Raw genomic sequence first — 25295 nt, 5'->3', positions numbered from 1 at the left:
GTTGAGGTGACAAGCTTGAGCCCACCACTGAAACTCCTGTTGAAGTCAAGGGATTAGTGGTATAACTGTTTCCAAACTTTGACAGTGTTGAGACCATACATTCTTTAGGTACCGTTGTAGTTTCCTCATATGCAGTCTAGCATATGGAATTAGTAGTATGCAGGATGCCATGTAACCCAAGGCCTGCATAATTTTTCTTGCAGGGAGTTGGATCTTTGTTGCCATCAATTGAAAGTATTGAGTCAGTTGTCCTTGCTTGTCTGGCATGAGATAAGCCATCTGGGCCATTGTGTTCAAGCTGGCACCCAGGAATATAATCTCTTGTGAGGGCACTAGTTTTGGTTTCTATTTGTTTACTGTGTACCCCAGGCAACTTAACTTTTTTACAAACGCCAGATGCTTTAGAAGAATGTCCTTCCTCTCTGCTTGAATCAGGCAGTCGTTCAGGTATGGATAAATTTGAATTCCTTTCTGTCTGCAAAATGCAATTACTGGTGCCAGGCACTTTGTGAAGACCCTGGGCGCAGTAGATAAGCCAAAGGGCAGTGCAGAGAATTGGTAGTGCATTGAACCAGCTATGAATCTGAGGTATCTTCTGCAGTTTTGTCTGATAGGGACATGCAGGTATGCCTCCTTGAGGTCCAAAGTCACGAGCCAAGCTTTCTTGCCCAGCATGGGAAGAAGCTGCTGTAGTGTCAACATTTTGAATTTCGGAACATCCAGGTAAGTGTTTAGAGATGAAAGATGCAGAATGGGCCTCCAGGCTTTGTCCTTTCTGGGTACCAGAAAGAGTCTTGAGTAAAATCCTTGTCCTTGCTCCTGTGATGGTACCTTTTGAATAGCTCTCATATCCAGGAGTGCTGTAATTTGTTTTTGAGCCTCTGCCCATTGATTTGGTGGCAGATTTGGCATTCCTTTTAACCTTGGCAGAGTGTGAAAGTGGAACCTGTAACCTTGAAATACAATGTTGAGAACCCATTTGTCTTTGGTGATCATTTGCCAATTGTGGTAGAAGAGTACCAGTTTTCCTCCCAAGGGGGCTGCCAAGAGGGATTTATTTGGCAGCTGTAGTGGGAAGTCATTGGAGCTGCTTTTTATAAGGTTGGGGCCGGTCTTCCCTTCTTTCTGGCCTGATGCAACCCATTGTTGAGGCCTGTAAGGGCCTTGTGTTTGACCTCTACCTCTTGGACGTCTGTATCTTCCCCTTTGAGGTCTGTCTGTAATTGGAAAGGATCAATTCTTAGTTAGCCAGTTTCTGCTAAATCTAGGAGGCTGAACCTGTAAGAGATCCTTCACCGTTTGCATAGATTTTGCCTTATCCTCCATTTTGTTTAATACCTCTTCTGCCTTAACTCCAAATAACACATCCTGCTGCAAAGGTGCATCCAATAATTTTACTTTAACATGATATGGTAATGTATGTTCTTTTAACCAAGCATGTCTTCTAATGACAGAGCCTGTAACTGCTGCTCTGCAGGAGGCCTCTAGAGAATCAAAACCACATTGCAAAGTATGCTTTCCTACTTGTTCAGCTGCATGCAATAAATCCTGCATTTCTTTAAAATTAGGAGGATCTGATTCTGGAAGCATTGTTTGTTTTAACTGAGACAGTAAAAATTGCTGATATTTTAGCATGTGAAATTGGCAATTTAAGGCTCTCATTGCTAAGGTTGCAGACGTATATACTTTCTTTCCCCATCTGTCTAATGCTCTGGAGTCTCTTTCAGAGGGAACTGGATTCTTGGCTGATGAGGCCTTAATTCCTCTGGGTCCCTGAGAAATAGTTTCAGGGTCGGCTACAGGGCTTTTATACAGAAATTTATGTGAATCAGGGACTCTGCAGTATCTGTCAGGTTTAACAGGGGCTGGTGGTAAGGAATCAGGATTTAAGCTGGATTCAGTATACACATCATCCACAATATCTACCACTGGCGGAATAGAAAGGGGTCTGAGTTGAGATAATAAAAGGAGGTCTCTGAGCCTTTTCTTGGATTCCGAGTAATCCTGGCATTCCCAGTGGAAATGCTCCCGCATGGTATGTAGGGTTTCCCCAAAGGAGTAGTCCTCAGGTGGTGAGGCTGATGGAATTGATTCCTCAGCATCAGAATCTTCATAAGGGGGTAAAGAGTATCCTAGGTCTGAGGATGAATCAGGGATCAGTCATAGTCTGCATCCTGTCTAGGCCTTTTATCAGGAGGGGGATGGGACCCCCTGATCAGAGTGATTAGGTCTTCGGCCATTTTGAGCATTTGTTTCTTAGGCATGGAGGCCTGTCCTGGAGAATGCTGTATTTGTTTCTTTGATTTTAAAGGAGGCTTAGACTTAGCTGAGGGTTTAATGCTCAACTGAGTAGGTCTGAAAACACCCTCTGAAGCTGTGGGTTGCTCAGCTACTCCGGATCCCTCTGAAAGGTTAGTCTCGGTAGGCTGAACAACTTGTGCGTCCGAAGGCCCAGCCATCTCCACATGGGAGTCAGAGGCGGCCTGTGGTTCTACAGAAGCGGTAGTCAGGGGCTGCGAAGGCGTCTCGCTGAAAACCGGAGAACCGGCGACTGGCCTAGAAGAGGCTTCATCGTCAGTTTTGGGCCTCGGATGCCTATCCTTGTCTTTGCGCTTTTTGTGTATTCCAGTCGTTGGAAGTTCCGACGGCATGGTATAATTGTTGAAAAACACGTATGCAGTCACCCAAGGTAGCAAGCTCCTGATGCCAAAAAAATGTATATTCCAATACAGGATAAACGTGCCTCCACCAATAAAAAGCAAACGGTACCACAAGTACTTCTGGTACCGTTTGCTTTTTATTGGTGGAGGCACGTTTATCCTGTATTGGAATATACAACATTTTTTTGGCATCAGGAGCTTGCTACCTTGGGTGACTGCATACGTGTTTTTCAACAGTTCTTGTGGTATCGTATCTAACTGGCATGGTATAATTGAATTTTCTACCAAAATAATGTCGGGCAAAATCAAACAGATGTTTATTAGTGCTCTTATTAAACCTAGCACAAAACCGACAACCAGTGACGTTGTGGTCTGGGCCTACGCATGGGATGCAATAGAAATGGAAATCCTTTGAAGAAGGCTTCGGTTCTGGATTCGGAATGAAAATCTCAGGAGACGGCCGACCGGCACTTGCGAACTGCTTTTGCTTCGGGCACCACGAGGCAAGAAAGACTGGAGAAAATGGCGTCGGCTGCATCTTATATACCCCTGTCGCACTGACGTGAGGGAGGAGGCGACAGCAACAGATGCCGGAACAAGACTTTGGAACTCAGGCCGACTGGGGAACCGCCTGACGGCAGGATAACCCAAGTATAATGACTGCAGCAGTGTAACACGAACATCTTGTGCTCTGTACTGTGCTTCCAGCAACTCAAAGCATCAATGCCACCAAAAGGGTTTTTCCCAAATTAATATTTTTTAAATCCACTTTCTCTGGTGATTCAAAGGTCTCTAGCACTATGTGTGCGAAATAAAGTTCAACTCACAAGCTAGACAGTCAGGCTGCTGTGGAGATGTGAGACAAGACCCCCCTTGAGAATCACTTGGTGTCCAACTACAGGAACAATACACCAGAACAACCCTTCACCAACAAAAATCCCTGGTCTGTATCTTCTGGTTTCATGAGAGAATTGTAGCTCCTGTACCTTCTGGTCATATCCCTCTCTCTCTCTCCATTCCGTGGATGCTTCTGATCACTTTCCTTTGGATTTCTTCCAGCAGCCTGATGTCATTTTCCTTTGCAGGCCTCCTGAACTTCACAGGCTGTGATCTGATCAAGTCCTGTAAAGTGGAAGCATTGCCCCTTTTCTGCATCTATTCTCCTGGGGATGCACTCAGCATTCTGTTTGTTCCTGCCACGGATTTCTTACTCTGATTCTGGAGGAGCACTTTACTTTGCTTAGCACTGAAGCTCAACTTCTACCTTTCTATCCATATGTTTAGCCTTTCAAAATCCTCTGTCAGACTCTTCTTCCTACCTTTTATTCCTAAACATACCTTTGTGCCATCAGCAAAGAGAATGATGCCAACCAGTCAGATACTTCTGGAGAAATACAGTGAAGAATACTGGACTACCAGTGTATTCCATTAATCACTTTCCACTTTTCTGACATACTATCTTTCACCACAACCCTCAGTTTTGACTCATTCCCCAAACCTTTAGTTTCCCTGTCAGCATCCAGTGTGGGATCAGATCAAAGTTCACACAGTATGGGTAGACACTGCCTCTTCTAGTACTCCCCTGTTAAGCTCATATGTAACCAAAGTGTAAAACTGCACAAAGTTTGACTGACAGCTCCTTTTGGCCAAGAAGCACACTGGTTGCTGTCTGCAGACTACAGACATATAGCAACACTATTCCCCCACCAAACAAGGGTATCACAGCTGCTGTATTCCTGTCCTCTGACACAAATGTACTAGCCTGTGATCTCTTAAAGACCTTCAGTAATCACTAACAATTTCAGTGCTCCACAAGGGATCTAATTATCTGTGCTCAAGTACATTGCGTCTTTAAAGCTGCACAATATTCATCGTTTCTCCAGTTTTTTTCCCCCCAGAAGTATCATTAACAAAAAGAAATGCAAAGAAAATCTCCATGTAATAGAAAAGCACGAATGCAAAATGCTAAAACGGGATATATACAATACTATTCAAGCTTTTATTGGCAGTGACCGACCATCTTGAATAAGAAAAGTGAATTTTCACTCTCAAGGAAAAAAAAATGAGAGAGTGGGTTACTTGTGCTTTGTAGCCAAGCTTCTGTATGATGCACTTAGTGTTGGAGGCAATTTTACACCTCATCTAAGGAAGTCTAACTGTTTCTGATCTCATGTTCTGACGCCTGCTTGCCACACTTTATGAATACACTTATAACAAGCACATACATCTACAATAATTTGTAAACATTTTTTTTAAATGGACTGAGTAAAGCTAGAGCTACTGAAAACAGGTTTAAAAAAGATGTTGGTCAGACACTCAAAATTCCTGGACACTCTCCAAATGAATCCCACCAACCACAAATCTTAAAAAACTTTGCCCATTCTGCTCTCAACTAAGAATACTTTTACAATTGCTGTGTAGTTGCTAGCAAAAGGGTACAAAATGGAAAACGCATAACTGCATCATCCCTTAGCTCTTTCTTGGTCCACCGGATACTAAAATCACTGCAACCACCTAAAGAGGTACCTTCTCTAACCGGTTTATCTTGTAAAGCTCAATCAAGCAACAGAGTACTACAGTCCTACGAGGCAGCCTAGACAATAAAAAAAGGAGGCTGAGCTAAGGAAGATAAGGAGGAGGAGAGAGGAGAAAGAGGCTTTGTATACCTAATCTGGCTAATAATAACCCACAGGAAGAGGGGATGGTGGAAAGGTCTGAAGGAGTTAAGATCCTCAGATTACTACGGTAGGAGATCTACAAAATTTTTCATGTGTTTCACCACTATAGTCATGCACCAAGGGAGAATTCTCAAACAGACCCCACAAAAGGAGAAGGAGAGGTTGACTAAGAAGCAGAGGACTGGAGCATGTCCCTCAAAATAGTAAAGGCAAATCCAGTCCTAGCTTTTGAAATCAATTCCAGCTGATAGTGTCCTGTAGTGTTTGGAAAATGTATGAACTGATGACCATGAAGCTGCATCTATAATGTCCTTTGTACTTACCACTGTCACAGTGGTGGTTGTGCTCCTGGCAGAGTGAGCTCTAACCTCCCCAATAAATGGCTCCCTCTAATAACATTTGTACCAAAAGGTAAAAAAGTTTGACAGCAATTTAAAATCATTTGCTTTGAGACTACCAAGACCTATTTCCTTGGTGCAAAGGCTAGGCACAGTTTATCATTCACTTGGATTCCCTTTGTTCTGTCCAAGTGTAATCTTAGTGGTCAGTGTACATTCAAAGAAGTTAAATCCGGTCTCCTTTGTTTTCAGGGTTTTGTCGGGAAAAAACAAGATGAGAGTTTTCCACCCTGACTCAAAGAAACTTTTATTACAACCTTTATTGTGAAAGACGGATTAGTTCCTAAGGTCTCTCTGTCTTTATGGGAGCATATTCTTTGCACACCATAGCTTGAAGTTTAGATACCCTTCTAAGAGATGTAATAGCTACAAGTAGCACAGTTTTTCCAGGTAAGGAGTCAGATCCTTGACTCACACAAAAAAGTCTTGAATCTTCAACCAACACAAGCAAAATGCACTCAAACTGTAGGAAGTGGGATCAGACACCGGAGAGAGAATGTTTTCCAGTGCATCTCACAAGTAAATTAAGGGTGAGAATTTAGTATGTGTCAAATTCTGTGGCAAAAAAAAAAAGGGAAAGCCACTGAAGGTTCTTCTTTGCTGCCTGCTAGCACTTCGTAGTTTTTTGAAGGCTTAGAGTTTTGACTTACATTTGGCATCAAATGCAGGACACTTTCTCACACTGAGTGAAATGACAAGGTCCAGAGAATGCAAGAGGCAAGAAAAAAGTTAGGGTGCCGTGGTGGTAAATATGATGCATCAGATGCTGGTAGTATGTGGTTACCATGAATAGAAATGATTGTGTAACTTGTATAATCTTGTGTAATGCAAAAAAAAAAAAAAAACTAGTTCAGGAGTGCATTTAAAGGAATATTTATGAAACACGTCTCTTAAAACCAAATAGAATGTATTGTACAATCATGTATAATGCAAAGCAGCACAGAAGAACCCACTAGTTCAGACCCAGTTCATGACTGATCTATGAAATATGTCTCTTAAAACCAAATAGAATGCATTTTAACTGTAGTTTATGTACTCGCCCATCACCACTTCACATCAACACTAGCCAGCCGCTGAGCTCACTTACCGATCAGCAATCGCTTTGGCCATGAAATAATCTTCAGCAATATACTGGGCAAAGGCAATTAACCCTCCAGCTTGGTCAAGAACATCCTTCCTCATCAAGCAGGACATCCCTGTTACGCATTTAAAACCAGTAACATTGGCAGAAATATATGACCTTGGATGTGAAGTCCCAAAATATACCTGCAAAACATGCAACAGTTAAGGACTGAGCAGCTTTGCCTATGCTTTGAAAATAATTCAGTACCAAACTTGATAAAACAGAAAAAAAACGTCTGTTAGAACACTACTGATTTAAAACATTTGCTAACTTGTAAAGCTGTCTAATAATTCAACATAACTGTTGTAAAGTTGTCTATCATCCAGCATCACTGCAATCCTTCAAAGTAGTCACATGCGACGTCAGCATTTATCATTAGTTAGTAAGGAGCTTTCCTGGTCAGAATTTACCTTTCTGATGCACCTACAAAGCCATTTTTGCTAATTATGTTACCAGATTTCCAAATAAAATTTAGAGTGCTGCACATTAAAATGAGACCTCATATAGCTCTTTTATGTTTTTTTTTTTGTTCGTTTGTTTTTTGCAGGTATGAAGTTAATGTACACAGGATCTTCACAAAATGATATGCATTTTCTCTTTAATGGTGTTTCAGACTGAAAAAAAAAATACTCAAAGAAGGGAAGAAAGATGTACACAAATTCATCTTGCATCACGCAACCCTCTCCACCTCTCAAACAGTACGGTCACCTGATAATTGCATTGTGTACATTGCAAACTGTTCTGATGAAGTCCTGCTTTTTATTAGGGATGAAAGCACTTAATAGTTTATTGTATTTTTTATTTATATTAAAGCTGTATGTTACATTAAGTTGGAGGCTAGCCTGTTTTTTTTGGATGTTTTCTGCACACACTACTCGGGCACTTGGGTGTTGACCTCAGTATCCACTTGGTTACCCTCTGTTCTAGCCAGACAGCCTTCCTTAGTTTGCAGGTGGAGGAACCACAGCAGCCCACAAAATGAGATGCATTGCACGTGACTATCTTGTGGAATAATCTTTTCTCTGCAAGTGCACTTCTGAAAATTACTCTTCATTACAGGAAAGTAAGGCAAAACTCTCAAATGACATGCACCAAAAACTGGCCATAACAAGGACCACAGCAAAAGGCAGCAAGGAATTTCCCAAGAAAACACATGCTCACACATGCACACTAACCCTCTCGTGTACACACACACACACACACACACACACACACACACACACACACACACACACACACACACACACACACACACCTGTAAACCCTCCCAGATCCAAAACCAAAAGTCAGACTGGAGAAAAGGCTATGTCCTGTGGACAGGTCAACAAATCCCAAAGTTTGGCACAGAAAAAACAGAATTTGTTCCATCTACTGTAATGCATAGATTTATCATCATCTTGACTAGTGAGAGAGCTAACTTTATTTACTTTCTCTCTATTGCAACACAATAGGAAATGGAGGAATATTTGTCTGAGTGGGATGAACACTGCACTACCATGTCTCCATCTGTGGTATAATCTTCCAAAGAATACTGGCGCTGGTGGGAATGGATAAAACAGACAGAAATGCTAGTGCACATCTACACGTTAATAAGGGATCAGCTGCAGAGCAGATTCCTAGCAAGAATTTTTCTCCACTGTAGCGCAACTAGCCCCTGCTGCCGTTATACAAGGGGAGGGGGTACAGAAATGACAGAAGACAGGACTAACATACCTAGTGGCAAAAGGAAATGTACCAACCAACTTCGTTATTTTTTCCCCTTACAGATTGTAGAAAAAATGTTTCTACAGGCCCTACCCTATTACAGCAATAAAACACTCGGGCTAAAATCTCAGCATTTTATCAGACCAACTAAATGTCAAATTTCCTTTGTCTATTTTTGGTTCCCCCTGCATTATTTCCCTTAAGAAACAAGCTTCATTCACTATAAAAGGATGACTGTTCTGGCTTTTGGGTGTTACAGAAAATAAAATAGCAAAACCCAAGTTACATATATGATATTCAGCATTAGGCATCAGTTGTTAGAATCTAGTGATGTATGACAGGCATACTGTTAGAAAAGGTTCTGTATGGCAAATGTTATTCTTAAAATGTTCATAAAGCATTCTCAAATTTTTTTATGAAAAGAATCCATTAAAAAGTCAGTCACCAAGTTTTACATTGGACTGCTCTCACCTGCTCCAAAGTAGCTGCAAATCCAGCTCTGTCTGCCACATAGGGCAAACCATGGACCAAACCCACTTTTTCTGTCATCTGGTTAGCCATATCTGTTAGGGTGTCTGGTTTTACTAAAAAACAAAAAAAAAAGCATTAGACAAGTAATTCATCTCACACAATTCAACATATCTGGCATAAAAAGAAGTTACGTCTTACCATAACGTTCCATCTTCAGTCATTACGTGTGGGTAATTGAGCCGGCCATCTTCCAAGCTCACGCCAGCTACAAACTCTCGAGCTAAACTCTTACCCAGAATTCCTCTCTCCCTGTTACCTCAGATTGAGTTTGCAAGTCAAAAGAAGGTAGAGGCTACCTCTGGTCAAATGACCTACTAACAGAGCCGAATGGTGAGATCCACTAAAAGCCCCAGGAGGGGGAAGGAGGGAGGGTCGTAATGACTGAATGAGGCTCAACAATACAGATGGAACGTTATGTAAGACATAACTTCTTTATCTGATATTGTTAATCCTTGTCCATTCCTTACGTGTGGGACAGAGTCCCCAGCTACCTTTATTCCTGGGATGCTCTTATGGAAGGACATTCCTGAGCACCACAGAACCAAAAGATGCTCTTCCCCTGGAGGCCAAATCCAACTTGTAATGATTGATGAAGGTATGAGGACTAGCCCACGTTGCAGCTGCACAAATGTCATGTAAAGAAGCTCTGGCATGGAAGGCAGTAGAAGTTGCCACCGACCTTGTTGAATGAGTCTTTATGGTAGTAGTTAACGGGATATTAAGTTTTCTATAAATGAAGCTTACGCAGTCTTTAACCATTTAGCCAATGTGACCTTAGCAACAGCACATCCTAATCTAGGTCCAGAATAGTTCAAAAATAACTAGTCTGATTTACGAGAAGCCTTAGTTCTGTTCAAGTAGAAGCAAATTTGCCTGCGAATATCTAGGGTATGTGGGCAATACTCTCCTCTGTTTGAATGATTGGGGAAGAAAACTGGCAATTCAATAGTTTGATTAATGGACATTTCAGAAATCACTTTTGGCAGAAAGGAAGGAAGGAAGGATTAGTTTTCAATGACACTCTACCTCTATGAAAAATCAAATATGGTCTCTTGGATGCATAAGGCTTGAAGTTCAGAGATACGTCTGGCAGAAGTAATGACGACCAAAAACAAGGTTTTCCGTGACAAATATTTGAGGTCGCAAGAAGAAGCTGGTTCGAAAGGTGGCATTGTCAAAGCTTGTAGGACTAATGAAAGGTCCCATGGTTGAGTAGGTTCTTTAAAAGGGGGTTTTAGATGATTCACGCCTTTTATGAAAGTTTTGCATAATTTGTGTGACATAAGAGAAGAGTCTTGGACACCATCATAAAAATTAGATATTGCAGCCAAATGAACTCTAATGGTAGAGGCAGATAGACTGGATTGAAATAAGGTAGACAGATATTCCAGTACTATTGATATTGGTGCTGAAAAGGGATCTACCTGTTTTTCTTTCAGCCAAATAGTAAACCTTTTCCACTTGCTGAGATACGTAATTCTGGTGGCAGATTTATGAGATGCAATAAGAACATCACATACTGGCAATGAAAGATCATTCTGCCTGGCAATCAAAGGAATTGGAGGAGCCAAGCTGTGAGCTTCAGGCTGTTCAAATTGGGGTGAATCAGACTTTGTGGATGGTAGATCAACCCCGGGGTTGGATGAAGAATCCACGCCAAAGGAAGGGGAACCAAATCTGACGAGGCCAATATGGTGCTATGAGGATTACTCTGCTCTTCAACCAGCAGGCTTTCTTCAGAAACTGGGGAATGAGGGGAAGAGGTGGAAATGCATAAAGGAGACCTGAGGGCCAGTCGTGGACTAGAGCATCCCTGGGTGATTGTCCAAGAGGGGGAATCAGGGCAAAATAGTTGCTGCATTTGTAGTTGAAAGGGGACGCAATCAGGTCGCAGCAAGGAAGACCCCAGTAGTTGAAAATCTCCGCCGTTATCAAAGGATTCAGGGACCACTCGTGGGGCTGTAGAATACACCTGCTGAGTCTGTCTGCTATCACGGAACTCCCAGGAATGTGCATTGTTAGAAGAAAGCAGTTGGTAGCCATCGCCCACTGCCACATCCTCATGGTCTCTCAACAGAGTGGGTAAGATTTGATTCCACCTTGTTTGTTGATGTACCAGACTATCGCCATGTTGTCTGATTGCATCACAATAGTCCCAGATGGCAGCAGGGGATGGAATGCTTGCAAGGCCAGAAGCACCGCCCTCAACTCTAGAACATTTATATGCAGATGGGCCTCCATTTCGGACCAAGTACCTTGGACTGTCTGTCCCTGGAATAGCCCTCCCATCCCATCAGGGAGGTGTCCGTGGTCACTGTAGCCTTGGGCTGTTGGGGGGAGAAGGGGCAAGACCATTGTGATGGATTGTGCACCATCCACCAATTTAAATCTTGCTTGTATCTGTGAGTTACCCGAATGTTGCCTGAAAGAGGGTACTGAAAGGGATACCATCGGGTGAGCAGTAGCCATTGTATAAGCCTCATATGAAACCTGGCCAGGGGGACAATAGTAATGGAGGCTGCCATGGAACCAAGCAACTGGAGAATAGAATGAGCTGTGGATTTCTCCCCTGAAAGGATTGGAATCAGTTGCTGCTTTAACCTTAAAATTCTGTGCTCCGGAATGGATGCTCTGCAATGCTTTGTATTCAAGATGACCCCTATAAATTCTGTGGACTGAGATGGTGTGAGATTGGATTTTAGCCAGTTTATGGTTATGCCTATCCTTTCTGCAGTGAGAAGAGAGTATGCCAGGGCTTCTTCCAATAAATGTCCGGTGGGGGCGGAGATGAGCCAGTTGTCTAGTTATGGAAACACCTGGAATCCTTGTAGTCACAAGTGAGCTGGGACGACTGCCATGCACTTTGTGAACACTCTGGGGGCTGTAGAGAGTCCAAAGGGCAGTACTCTGAACTGGTAATGACTGGCTCCCGCACGGAAGTGAAGGAATCTTCTTGATGGTCTGTCCACTTTTATGTGGTAGTATGCATCTTGAAGATCTATTGAGCAGATCCAATAGTCTTTTTCCAAAAGCGGAAAGATAGACTGTATTGCGACCATCTGGAATTTCTGTACCTTTACAAACTTGTTCAATACACTGAGATTCAAAATTGGACTCTAGTCCCCGTTTTCTTTGGCACCAAAAATAGTCTTGAGTAGAATCCGGATCCTATCTGGTCTGGAGGGACTACTTGGATGACTCTTCCTTAGCAGCTTTGAAATCTCTAATGCTGCTTCTTCCACTTGACTAGGTGGAACGTCGGGTAAGCTTGTTAGGGGTGTGGGACAAAGGTCTAAGGGGATATGATAGCCTCTGGTTATTATCTTTTGTACCCAAGAATCAGTGGTAATGGTTAGCCAGGCAGAAGGGTACAAAAGAGAAACGACTCCCAACCACTTCCAGAGGAAAGCAGTTGGGCCGCTCTTCAGGAGAGCTGGTAGGATTGGCCAGGGAAAGAATCCCTGGTTACGCGGACCCCCTCTGCCCCAGAAAGGGGGTATTCCCTGAGGGTTTCCCCCTCTGCCTCTAGGAGAGAACTCAGCCTGTGTGTCACGGAAAGAACCTTGAGACTTTTTGTGCCATATCTTCCCACTCTTCTGGTTTCTGCAGAAAGCCTGTTGAGGGGAAGAATAATGGACGCCCACAGCAGAAAGGGTCTTACCGTCCTGTTCACATCTGGCTAGTGTGCTTTTAACCTTGGGTCCGAACAACAAAGAGGCTTCAATGGGAGCACTGAGAAAGGAAGCCTTGAAGGGTTCCCCGAAATTACACAAGCGCATCCAGGCATGGCGTCTCAGAACAATGCCTGAAACCGTCGCTCTAGCAGCTCCTTCTGATGCGCAAGATATCAGGTGCATGGAGGAGTTAGACATCGATTTGATGGTGGCTAGGTGAAAGGCCACTCTGTCATGGACCTCATCAGACACAGCTCCAGCCAAAGTTTCAGACAGCTCAGAAATTAAGTCTCTTTGAAGCCTGGTAAAATGTGCCATATAGTTCAGGGACCCGACTGCAAAGGTCACTGATGCAAAGGTATGCTTCCTTATTCTGTCCAGAGCCTGTGACTCTTTGTTGGGCGGATGGACAGTCTGGCTTTCTTCTTCCACCAGGTCCTTTTTAGTTGTGGCCGCCATCACCAAGGCATCTACAGGAAGACCTTTGGACCAATGGGGATCGCTAGCAGGAGGGAACAAAATTTTATCTGGCCTCCGGGGAATGGCCTCAACGGTGTCAGGAGCTTTCCACACATGCTGCACGATGAGCCGAAGAAGTTTGTCGGCAGGTGGAGTAACCCAGGAGGTAGGGGGCCGGGCACGTAAGGCCTGCAGGAACACAGACTCTTCAGAGGTTGGGTTAGAGTGCTGCCAATCACCTCTCTGTTTAAGGATTTCAAGGATATCACCAAAGGATACCTCAAAGGGTGACAGAAGGGACCATTCCCCATCATCAATATCTGTGTCTTCAGTAAGGGACTCCTCTGTGGGGTCCATGTGCTTCCTCTTGCATGAGCTCTTTTGATGATCTTCCTCAGAGGGACAAGCTGGGGAAGACAGTGCAAAAAGGGGTCTCCTGTGGGAGTATGTCCTGAGGCCCTTGTGCCTTGTGTCCGCTAGGAGCGGCTTGTGTACACTGCGGTTCAGAGGAGGGCGGGGAGAGTGATAGCACAGGATCGCCAACCTACACAAGACCTTCTCCATTAGCTGGAAGGCCGGTCCACCTGAAGAGGGGTGGGGACCCACGGCAGGGGTCACACCCCTCATCTAAGTGGCTCAGCCTGCCGACCCGGAGTCCCTGGATGGCTGTGAAATGCCAAAGTACGGACATCACAGCTAACATCCTGGGCCATGGCAAGACTCTCCTGCCACAAAGGCAACTGCGGTTCCTTAGTGAGGTCCATAAAGGGAACCATAGTGGGGGAAGACTGTGCTATATCAAGGAGCTTCAAAGGCAATGAAGGAGGAGAATAAGTAGGGGTCTGATAAAAGAGTGATCACCTCGGTGCAAGCTCGGTGCCCACCACTGGGGAGGTCTGCACTGAAAACAACGGAGCTGTAATGGTCTGAACTACTGGTGTCTGCACCGCTAAAATCATCGGTGCCGAAGGCATGGTCTGCACCAACGAGGAGGTCGGTACTGAAGTGGTTGTTGGCGCCAAGGCCTGAGCCGAAAACACTGGTGACGAAAACTGAATGGTTGGTACCGAGAGGGTAGTATGTGCCAGGTAAGTTGTCTGAGCTGAAAAAGGAATGGGCGTTGAAACATCCATCAACGTCGTTAACAGTCTGCATCGACTGAACAGTCGGTGCCGGTAAGGGAGTCTGAACAGAGGAGCTCCTCGGTACTGATGCAGTATGGGGCACACTAGTCGGTGCCGAAGTCGCAGATGGCGCTGATGGCCTCTGTACCAAAGGTCTAGGCACCGAAAGCACTGGAGCCTAAGAAGTCAAATCCAAACTGGAAAGCTTAGCTTTCTTAGGTCTCGTTTCCTGAGAGTCCCCAGCTCAGGACGAAGGAAGAGACTTGGCCTTTTTTGTTCATCACTCTTTTTCTTATGGGATCTTGGAGGGGTTGAAGCCTCCAACTCAGAAATAGCCTCTGAAAAGGGAGATTTAAGTAGCCCCTTCAATATTACTTTATTTATCCTTTCAATTAATGTCCTGTTAGAGAAGTTCTTACAATTTCTGCAAGGCGGGTCAACTATTAAGTGAAGCACACCCAAGCAGTAGACACATAGGGAATGTGCATCAGAAGTAGGTAATTTATAGCCAGAATCCTAACATCTTTTAAACCTTGGACTACCTTTTTTATCTGCCATGGTTAGAAGGAAAGAAGGAGAAACCAGAAAAATACCAACAATGGTACAAGAAATACCCGAAGGTAAAAAGGAAAGAGGTTTACCAACGATGATAAAAAAGTAATTATCTCGCGTTAAGAAGAGAAGAAGAGTTGAAAAGAATTCGAAAAAGGTGGTAAGAGATAACTATCTAATAACTTTTTTGTGAAAAAAGCTGTCTTAGAACTTAGATATGAAGAAAAATATTGTACTTAGCTCAAGAGAAGTAGCTTGACACAACTGAATGGCGATGCTGCAAACGAAATCTGAGGTAACAGGGAGAGGGCAATTCTGGGTAAGAGTTTAGCTCGAGAGTTTGTAGCTGGAGTGAGCTTGGAAGATGGCCGGCTGAGTTCCGAGGTCGGAACAGACTACCCACACATAAGGAATGAAAGAGGATTAACAATATCAGATAGTAGGTTCTACTTTATCTACTCTCAAACTTGAGTGCTGTGACACATGCCTAGGTTGGCATGGAATCTTCCAAAAAAAAGGAGAGTTAATTCTGGTAACATGCCAGAACTTCTCATGATTTCCACAGAATGAACCCATAAAGGGAGTACAAGCTGCATTAACAGTTACCTGATACAGCCATAACTAGAAAGTTAATTTCAGGTGGTCAGACTACTACAATCAGCACATGAATGCCACAAATGACATCCACTCTGGAAGTGTACTTCAGTAACCTTCTTGGGCCAGCAGCAACGTGTTAAACCAGCTACGACTGTACAGTTATGTGAAATGCATGCAGTGCTAGTTTGTGAAAGAAATACACATTATCACTCTTGTCTTCACTAAAAGCAATGGCTTAAGCATCTCAGACATATACAAATAGGAGCTACTTTTGATCTTCCTAGTGCTAGGGTTATGCTGCATTGTCACCACAAGTAATTTTTGTGATTTACTACAACAATTTTGCAATTTACACTTCCAAAATGGTTTTAAGTATTTAAATGCAATTTCATTTTTTACTTCCTCTAGTCATTCCTTCAACTTCTTCTGAAACCCACACTATCAAGCCACCTCCCCATCTGCTACATATGACCCTTATATTCTCCATGAGAGGTGAGAGTGCACTTGCCCATGTGCTCGACTCAAGAACAGCAGCTAAGCACCAGGAAAGGTGCCACCACCTTTGGTGGGGACTGAGAAAGAGCCTACCCATCCAGTTACTGTGGGTGTGATTTCTGCCTTGTGCTTGCATGATTCCAAGCATAATGATCCTGGCTACAATGTTTTGAGCAACAATGTGAAAATGTGCTGGTCAGTCAACCCTTTGGAAAACCACAGCACCTCATTTACAGGAGGGCAAGCTTACGACAGCAGCTTAACTCCAACCAACCAACCACATACTTTAGTGCCCAACCTGTTTAATCAAATTTGGGTTATTTGGGGCACAGTCAGGGCTTTATACGTTCATACGTTCTTCCTATGCTTATGGCCAAGGAGACTAACAGAGAAGCTCAGCCACATCCCCTACAATAGCGAGAGAGGCTAACAATGTCCCCCATTAAGTACATTTTCCCCATGTTTGAGATGACAATTTGTGATCTTTTATCCAGTCCTCCAGACTAAATTTAAATGTTATCATGGAAATACTCTGATACTCAAAGGCAGCCTGTTCCAGAAATCGGGGGATATAGTGGGTTAGACACCTATCATATCATCTCATGCTGTTGGACTGGCAGCACATGTTAAGATCTCAAGAGCAAGTGTTTGTTTGCTTTTCCTCTGGTTATACTTATTTGTGGGAGTTCAGAGTTCAAGATCAGGCACTGTATGCAAGGCCAAGTAGAAATAAGCCTTAAACAGCCTTTGCAACAGTGAGTAGGGAAACAGGACTTTTAGTTTATCATAGTAGCTAAGGGTACAAAGACCAGAAATCTCTTTGGTAAGGAAACTTTAAGGTCCTTTGAGTTGGTTTAAATGTTTAGCAAGATGCACACCAAAGCATTACACTTATGAGCCAAATAAGGAATGGAATAAAGTGGATCTATAACTTCTTTGGACCTTGAGGAGACACCCTGAAAGGTATGTGCAAAGAACAAGGATTTTCTAACCATGACAGAAATGCATCAGCCATGAGAGAGTTTGTTATTCCATAGCCCTAAGACTGCATCAGACTTGAGTACAATATCTACATGGTTTGTTGCAGTGTTATTAGATTTACCAGCAGTAACTATTTATATTTCTTAGCAAGGTTGGTCAAGTCCATGAGAAATAGATCATGCATTTCAGTTTGGTCCAGCCCTTGCTAGAGAATTTAAGCAATCAGAATAAGATCTGATAACAGTCTCCAGTTTACACTCATCAGCAAATCTATCTGGCTAGCCGTAGTCCCTACTTATCAAATTTAAAATCAGGGCTACATATATCAAAGAGGAGGAGGCCCACGACAGAGTTTTGTGGGATACCACTGATGACTTTTTTTCTGTCTTGAGCAAATACTCCTGGCCTTAATGATGTGGGTTCTGTTATGCTGATAATCAGCCATCCAACAAATTATGTATGGATCAACACTGAGATGGTAAAATTAGTCAATAATTCCAGGATGGGGATGGTGAAGGCTCATTCTTAAGAGCTTAACCAGGCTGAGGAGGCATTACCTGCCAAACTGGTGTGTTTCCAGATAAAGCTCCATGTGCTATAAAGAATTATGATTGGGTCTCTGGTCATAATCATTCCTTTATTATCTCAGCTTGGAAGCAAAGATTCACATCATAAACTTCGGTCGAGGTGAATTTTTTGGCATCCATGTCCTGAACACACAATAAATGGGTTATGATCAAGGACGCAATTGTAATCCTTTATGTTGTGCATGCAGCTTTGACTTTTTCTGTAACTGTTAGAGTACAAAGTGTTTTACAGTACTGAAAGCCATAAAACACTCGACACTGCCATACAGAGAGCAGGCAGAAAGCAACGTGCTTCTCTGATGAATGAACAGCTTTAACTCTGTTAGGCACTTATTTCAGACGTGTGTGTATTTTATATGTGTATATATATATATATATATATATATATATATATATATATATATATATATATATACATATATATATATATATATATATATATATATATATATATATATATATATATATATATATATATATATATCTATATATATGTATATACATACATATATATATATATATATATATATATATATATATATATATATATATATATATATGCACTTTTAAAGCTATTTTAGTTTTTTGCTGATGTTCTGTGGTGGACAGGACTCGCTACTTTTAATGTTCCTGCTTGAGTCAAAAGACTGCAAAAAAGCACCAGCAGAATAAGTACTCTGATGGGGGCCATACCTCTCAACCTGGAATCATCAAAAATCTGGACAAAGGCCCATGAAAAGTAGGTACAACTGGCAAAAAATTAGGATGCTGATTAACATAAAATTTGCATACATAATTCTGTAACCCCTCCCACTCCAATGGGATTGTGGAATACCAACATTAAGACTGAAGTCGTTGAATAATAAATAATGGCAGACACTTGAATTTCAGGCAATATCCAGCAACTATCCAAGTTTACAGGAGCAATACTTAAAATCTGTCCCTATTTTTGGCCCTTTGTCCCACCATTATGTTTGGCTCTGTCCAAATTTCTTGCTCTGAGAGACTGAGGGGTATGTTACCTTTACCTTTTTTCACCTTTCCTTCTCTGACATGCTGCCCCTCACTGGGGTCCGGTAATTAATTCAATGGAGCTGCTGTATTTCCTCAAAGGTGCCCTTCTTCTATGTCTTTGTATAATCTTTCTCATGCAGGCAGTCTCTCCTGAACACTCACTCAATTATACCATGTGCAACACATACAAGACACTATCAGTATTGTACTGCTCACATTACTGAAATTCAAATAACTTGCATAACTTCACGGAGAAAATAAGAAACCATAAAGTTACTTTTGGACAGAACTCCAGCTTTGGTAATTTGAGTTACACATGTAAAAAGTATTACCATTCTACCGTACCTGTAGACCATCATCCCCCCAGCCCCAACACACATACACACACACAAATTCACATGCCTGTAAAACCAGTCAGCACTATTACAGATTTGTGCATGTTCACAATTTCCTTGCTGACTTGCTCAACAGTCAAGTGAGGCATAGTTTAGTAAAAGAAAAAGCAAATGCATCTTAGCATTTACAGGCAGGAGCTCATTTTATGCCTGAATACCACACCAGGACTTAGCACAATACATTTTCAACTGTTGGTAGATAATGCTTAATGGAAAGGTATCTTCCCAATTTGAAATGGCAAGCTCATATGAACAGTTTTCAATGATAACTTGCTTGTTAAACCAATAAAAATATAAAGCTGTTTACAACATAACCATCTATATTTAAATGCGTTTTAGAACACCACAAACTCTATGACAATACTTGTTTTCCGTAAAACACAGCTTAAAATGCCCATCCTTGCTATTCCCGTTTTTTTTTTTTTTTTTTTTTTAAAGAGGGAAATAAGTCGCCTGCAGGCTATAACACAGAATGACTCAGAAATGGAAATGTGCAGTGACGCAACGGTTGTTTTTAATAAAAATGGGCAACGCTTCTCTTAAAGGTAATTATGTAGGAAGGTGCAAGTGACTCGTGAAGCGAGGATAGTTTGACCCTCACTTTCTTAAACAAAGCGGAACTGTCAAGAGTAAAGTTTTTGGTGCAACAAAGTCTTGACTTTGAGAAGACCCCCCACCTTTCTCCTGTTTGCTTTCAGTTAATCAATAAGTCACTTCATAAATTGTGCAGCAAAATCTGCATCGATACTGAATTTATCCAAATGAATGACAAAGCTGATAACACATGCTCATTTCCTTCGGTCTGTTCCATCCGAGAGCTCGGCTATCACCAAAATGGACTCCTTTCTCCATCCCACCCCAAACCTGTATGACACTCACCTACTGCAGTTAGGGTCCCCGGTAACCTCCACTTCTCAGAATGGAATTTGCACTTATTATCACGATGTATTCACTACACACCAGGTTTTTTCTGTCTTCACCCACTCAGCAGCTTCTACTTCCTTAGAGGAGGACAGCAGATTCCCCAGTCTACCTTTGAGGAGCTAAACAGGACAGCCAATCAGAAGCTACACTTTTTAGACTCAATTCTGCTTTTATCATAATTGGTACTTCTTTACAATCAAATGAAATAAAGATGAACAGCTTCAAAACATACTTTGATAACGGTTGTAACCAAGCTCGATCACGGCTTTATTTGGGGATTTTTTTGAAGTCAACATCCAGGGGGGTGGCCCTTGCACCTGACTGCAGGCACCCTTTTGGCTTTGCAGTTAAAAAATACTAGACATTGGAGTCTTGTACTTTTTTTTGATTGTGACAAAAACTGTTGCAACCTTAACCTTCTAACTGAATTAAAGCAATATTTAAAACAATGTCCATGATTTTGCTTTGTCCATGATTTGCCTTTGAATGCTATGACCTCAGTCTCTGAGAAGTAGTGGTCCAAGCAAGTAGCAGAAATAACCTGGCTGACGCACCAGCGTCCGTAGCACCAATTCAATAGAGTTGTAATAAATTACTAATATGCTTAAAACTGGGAATAGAATAGCTGCCCTTAATATACATACAAGGGTGGGACTATCTAGCTAGCTATGGATAGATAGATTATTTTATTTTACATTTGTGATGACATAAGCACATGAGAATTAATTAAATAAATAAATAAATAAAAAGGCACACGAAATCGGGATTTAAAGGGGCCAATCGGAAATTCGTGGCACCCTATTATTTTGAACCCAAAACTGGGAAATACTGAGGAATTTGGTACAGTTGAGAGGTATGATGGTGGCAGAAAGGCAATACAGCAAAGGAGAAACTACAGCTGAAACAAGCAACATACTTCTCAGAAAGTGAAAAATACAGTTCTGCAAATACAGACCAACTGTTGAAAATGAAAATGGTACTGGCAATTTAATGAACAAAAACTTTAAGATCAGCATTTATATGCACACTAGTACAAGATCAACAATGGCCTGCACAAGTAAGTGGTGAAGGCCAGACACATGCCACATGCACTGAGCTTGACAAGATGAGCAAGCCTCGACTGTTAGTGATCAGTACGTGTGTGAACTCTTCTGAAGAAGCATAACAAATACCATTCTTTAAACCTATAAGATGCTACATCACATAAAAAATATGACACAGCAAGAACCCCTTAAGTACAGGTAAAAAAAATTTAGCCAGCTCCAGCTCTGTGTCTGGAATGTTCTAAAACATTATGACACACTGTAGGAAATACACAAAGGATCTGTCTTTTGCGCAAGCTATTGCCCAAAGTACTATTATTATTGATGGCTGTAGATTCTTGAAACGTCTCATTTGGCAAATTACAAATATATATTTGACAATGAAGCTTAACAGGTGACTACTTCAAAATAAACTGCTAAACTGAAAACGTAATATATACAAAGTAATTTAATGCAACTTTGAAAGATACGCTTTCCTGTTTATGGCAATCTTTTTCAGCCTTCACGTTTCTACACAGCCATGAATGATGTAAACAGCGTATACCAAAAAGATATAAAACAATTATACCAAAAGGATATAAAACAATTAATTCCCACCTCAAATTACTAAAATGACTAATGAATAAAGAATATGGTCTATAAATACAGCTATAAATTATAACTAGCCAATTAAAATATCAAAGAACTTCTTAACAGCCACCTTGTGCATCATTACACCATTCCCCACTTCACTGCTTGGACAGTACTTAGTTAGCACAATACAAATAAGTCTTACCTAGAATTCCACTGTCACAAATCCAGATCAAGTCGTATTTGGCTACTTCATATCCAGGCATTAAATTATTAATCTTTGGGTTTATACCAATCTTTTTACCACCTATGTATTAGGGAGAAAAACATTTTGTAATTCAGAGTCAAACAATCTATACAAATAAAAAGTTTAGCAGTTGCTACTGCGGCACCTTTAAATCGCATTTCTAAATGGGCAGACTATACACAGTGTAAAAACTATTAATGCATGCTTAATACCTACTTTCACTGGCACTATAACACATAAAACTGACAACAGTTACATTTGTACAGTGCTTTCTGACATTTCAGATTTCACGGTCATCAGTTTGGTGCCTGCTTACATTTTCACACAAGTGCAACGTATCAATAAATGTATATACCAAAAGAAAAAAACTACCTCCAGTCACAAAACCTGTCGGAGCTTCCCAAAATAATTGACTTCAAAGTAAAAAAACAAAAAGAAGCTCCAACAAGCAAGGCGGTCTGAATAAAAGCAGTTTTAATCCACACAGTAAGCGCTTTCAAACACAAGGTTCTTCGTCAGACTGAATAAAAGAGCATCATACAATTCAAGTTAATTACTATTACACAGCCAATAGAAACAATGTATTAATCATCTAGGTAAATATCTAGATTTCAAGACCAGCCTTAAAGAGATCCTGTCATTTAACCCTGGCTTCCTATCTGCAAACAACTTACAAATCCAATATAGTTCCCTTTCTTCAGTAAAATTAACAAAATCACCACCTCTTAATCCTTTGTATACAATTTCTACCACCTTAAACTTAAAGTAGTGAGAAGAACCTGATTCAAAAACATGCTTAGCTAGGGCATTTGTTAAATCAGCCCTTTTTATAGCATATTTATGCTCGCAAATACGTTCAAAGACCATTCTATTTGACTTCCCTAAGTAGAAACTTTCACATACTATGCATGTAGCTAGATAAATAATATTTCTAGTTCTACAGTGTGCATAGAGAATAAACATAAACTTCTGTCTAGATATAGGGTGTATAAAGACATTGGCTGTATCAATAGAGGGACAGTGTCTTCAATTTCCACAGAGTCGAGTGCCAACAATCTGATCTTTAACAGGCAACTCAGTATGCAACAACTTAGAATCCCTATAACACAGCCTACATTTAAGGGATTTCTTATTTTTATAAGTAAAATTGGGTTTAACACCCACTATGTCTCTAATCCTATCATCTGCAGTTAAGATGCCCCAGTTTGCGTCCACTACACGTCTAACTATCCTAAAATCACTAGCATAGGGTAGAACCAATGGCATGCTATCAGGTTTTCTAGTAGCAGAGTTGCGATCATCTACTGTCCCATCTGAAAAATAGCGAAGGGCCGAAGCCGACCTCAAAATTTTTATATCATCACTCATAGTGCTGATCTCACTTGTACTACTTTGGGGAGGGACTGAGATGCAGTTCCTAGCATTTGTTGATTATCTGCACACTACCACATCGTTCCTACCATTTGTTGATTATCTGCACGCTACCACATAGTTTGTAAAGTTTACTTGTCATGTTTCACCTACAGAAATCACTTTTCGTTGATTATCTGCACGCTACCACATTGTTCCTAGAGTTTGTTGATTATCTACACACTGCCACATAGTTTGTAAAGTTTACTTGTCATGTTTCATCTACAGAAATCACTTTTCTTGATGTGCAAGTGACTAAAAACATGGAGGGCGATTTTGTAACTAGATTATACAGAAAGCCCTGCAGGAGAAACAATATTCTGAGGTGTGATAGTATGCATCTATCCCATGTATATAGGAATATCATGAAAACTCAAGGGATGAGGATTTCTCATCTAAATAATTCAGAAGATGGCTTTAGTAATGATGTAGATAAACTGTCTACTGATTTTGCCTCTAGGGGCTATAAAAAGCGAGATCAGCACTATGAGGGACAATATAAAAATTTTGAGGTCAACTTCGGCCTTTCCCTATTTTTCAGATGGAACAGTAGATGATCGCAACTCTGCTACATGCCATTGGTTCTACCCTATGCTAGTGATTTTAGGAGGGTTAGACATGTAGTGGATGCAAACTGGGGCATCTTAACTACAGAAGATAGGATTAGAGATATAGTGGGTGTTAAACCCAACTTTACTTATAAAAATAAGAAATCCCTTAAACATAGGCTGTGCTACAGGGATTCTATGTTGTTGCATACTGAGTTGCCTGTTAAAGATCAGATTGTTGGCACTCTACCCTGTGGAAATTGTAGACACTGTCCCTCTGTTGATACAGCCAATGTCTTTATACACCCTATATCTAGACAGAAGTTTATCTATGCACACTGTAGAAATAGAATCATTATTTATCTAGCTACATGCATAGTATGTGAAAGATTCTACTTACGGAAGTCAAATAGAATGCTCTTTGAACGTATTCACAAGCATAAATATGCTATAAAAAGGGCTGATTTAACAAATGCCCTAGCTAAGCATGTTTTTGAATCAGGTTCTTCTCACTACTTTAAGTTTAAGGTGGTAGAAATTGTGTACAAAGGACTAAGAGGTGGTGATGTTGTTAATTTTACTGAAGAAAGGGAACTACATTGGATTTATAAGTTGTGTGCAGACAGGAAGCCAGGGTTAAATGACAGGGTCTCTAAGGCTGGTCTTGAAATCTAGATATTTACCTAGATGATTAATACATTGTTTCTACTGGCTGTGTAATAGTATATTAACTTGAATTGTACGATGCTCTTTTATTCAGTCTGATGAAGAACCTTGTGTTTGAAAGCGCTTACTGTGTGGATTAAAACTGCTTTTATTCAAACTGCTTTGGTTGTTGGAGCTTCTTTTTGTTTTTTACTTTGAAGTATTAACAAATGTACTTAAAAAGCAGGCAAATCCTCAGTTACATCTGAAAATGAGAAAGATTTAAAGAGAGCTGGGACCTAAAATAATCTCCAACAAGAAGCATACTTTTTTTTTTACTCCACATCTGCATTCCATTCCTATTCAATTATAAGCATAGCTATTGAAGGCAGTGTTGTTTCACAAGGTCAAGGCCAGTGCATGTGGCTGGGATGGCCAGTAACTAAGCAACTGCAGTTTCAGTATCTAATTATGACCTTGGAATTCCAGTTCCAGAGCAGCATGCAGACAAGACGTACAGTCTGAACTCAATGTGGTCCAAGATAAGGCTGCCAGAGATGAAGTTCCCTGAATACCACAATGCCAACTTATGCTTTAAAAAATGCAACATAGATGATTATATGATGACAAACAGTGAACATGTACATTTTAAATGTGTGTGTGCAAGTATACCCATACACTGTCTGTATTTGGTGGGTTGGGCTCCTCCCTTACCTGCCCACCTACAGGAAGGTGGTATAACCCTTCTAACATTTGCATTCTCTCTCTCTAACGTCAAAACTGGAGGAAGAAACAAACTTACGAAACAACGTTAATAGTGAGCTATTTCTGATTCAGTTCTGTTTCCTGACAGTTGATGGATCTAAACATCTGGCAATGACACACTCGGACCCCTGCACTACAAATGGTGGGCAAAACTAATACCATTATCAGGTT

General features: G+C 41.3%; 1 protein-coding gene across 2 annotated transcripts in view; it reads right to left on the bottom strand.

The window, feature by feature from the left end:
• UGCG (UDP-glucose ceramide glucosyltransferase) overlaps positions 1–25295 on the bottom strand; it is a 396521-nt gene that overhangs the window by 54466 nt on the left and 316760 nt on the right. For both annotated transcript variants that reach the window (XM_044061068.1, XM_044061069.1), the window contains 3 exons: positions 21715–21816; positions 9035–9147; positions 6824–7002 (listed from right to left, as the gene is read on the bottom strand). In XM_044061068.1, the coding sequence (XP_043917003.1) occupies positions 6824–7002; positions 9035–9147; positions 21715–21816 (394 nt within the window). The remainder of the gene's footprint in view (positions 1–6823; positions 7003–9034; positions 9148–21714; positions 21817–25295) is intronic.

This window comes from Protopterus annectens, chromosome 2.part0, assembly GCF_019279795.1.
Source record: "Protopterus annectens isolate FY-2018-M chromosome 2.part0, PAN1.0, whole genome shotgun sequence".
NCBI lineage: Eukaryota > Metazoa > Chordata > Ceratodontiformes > Protopteridae > Protopterus > Protopterus annectens.
This window is presented reverse-complemented; position numbering and strand designations above follow the sequence as displayed.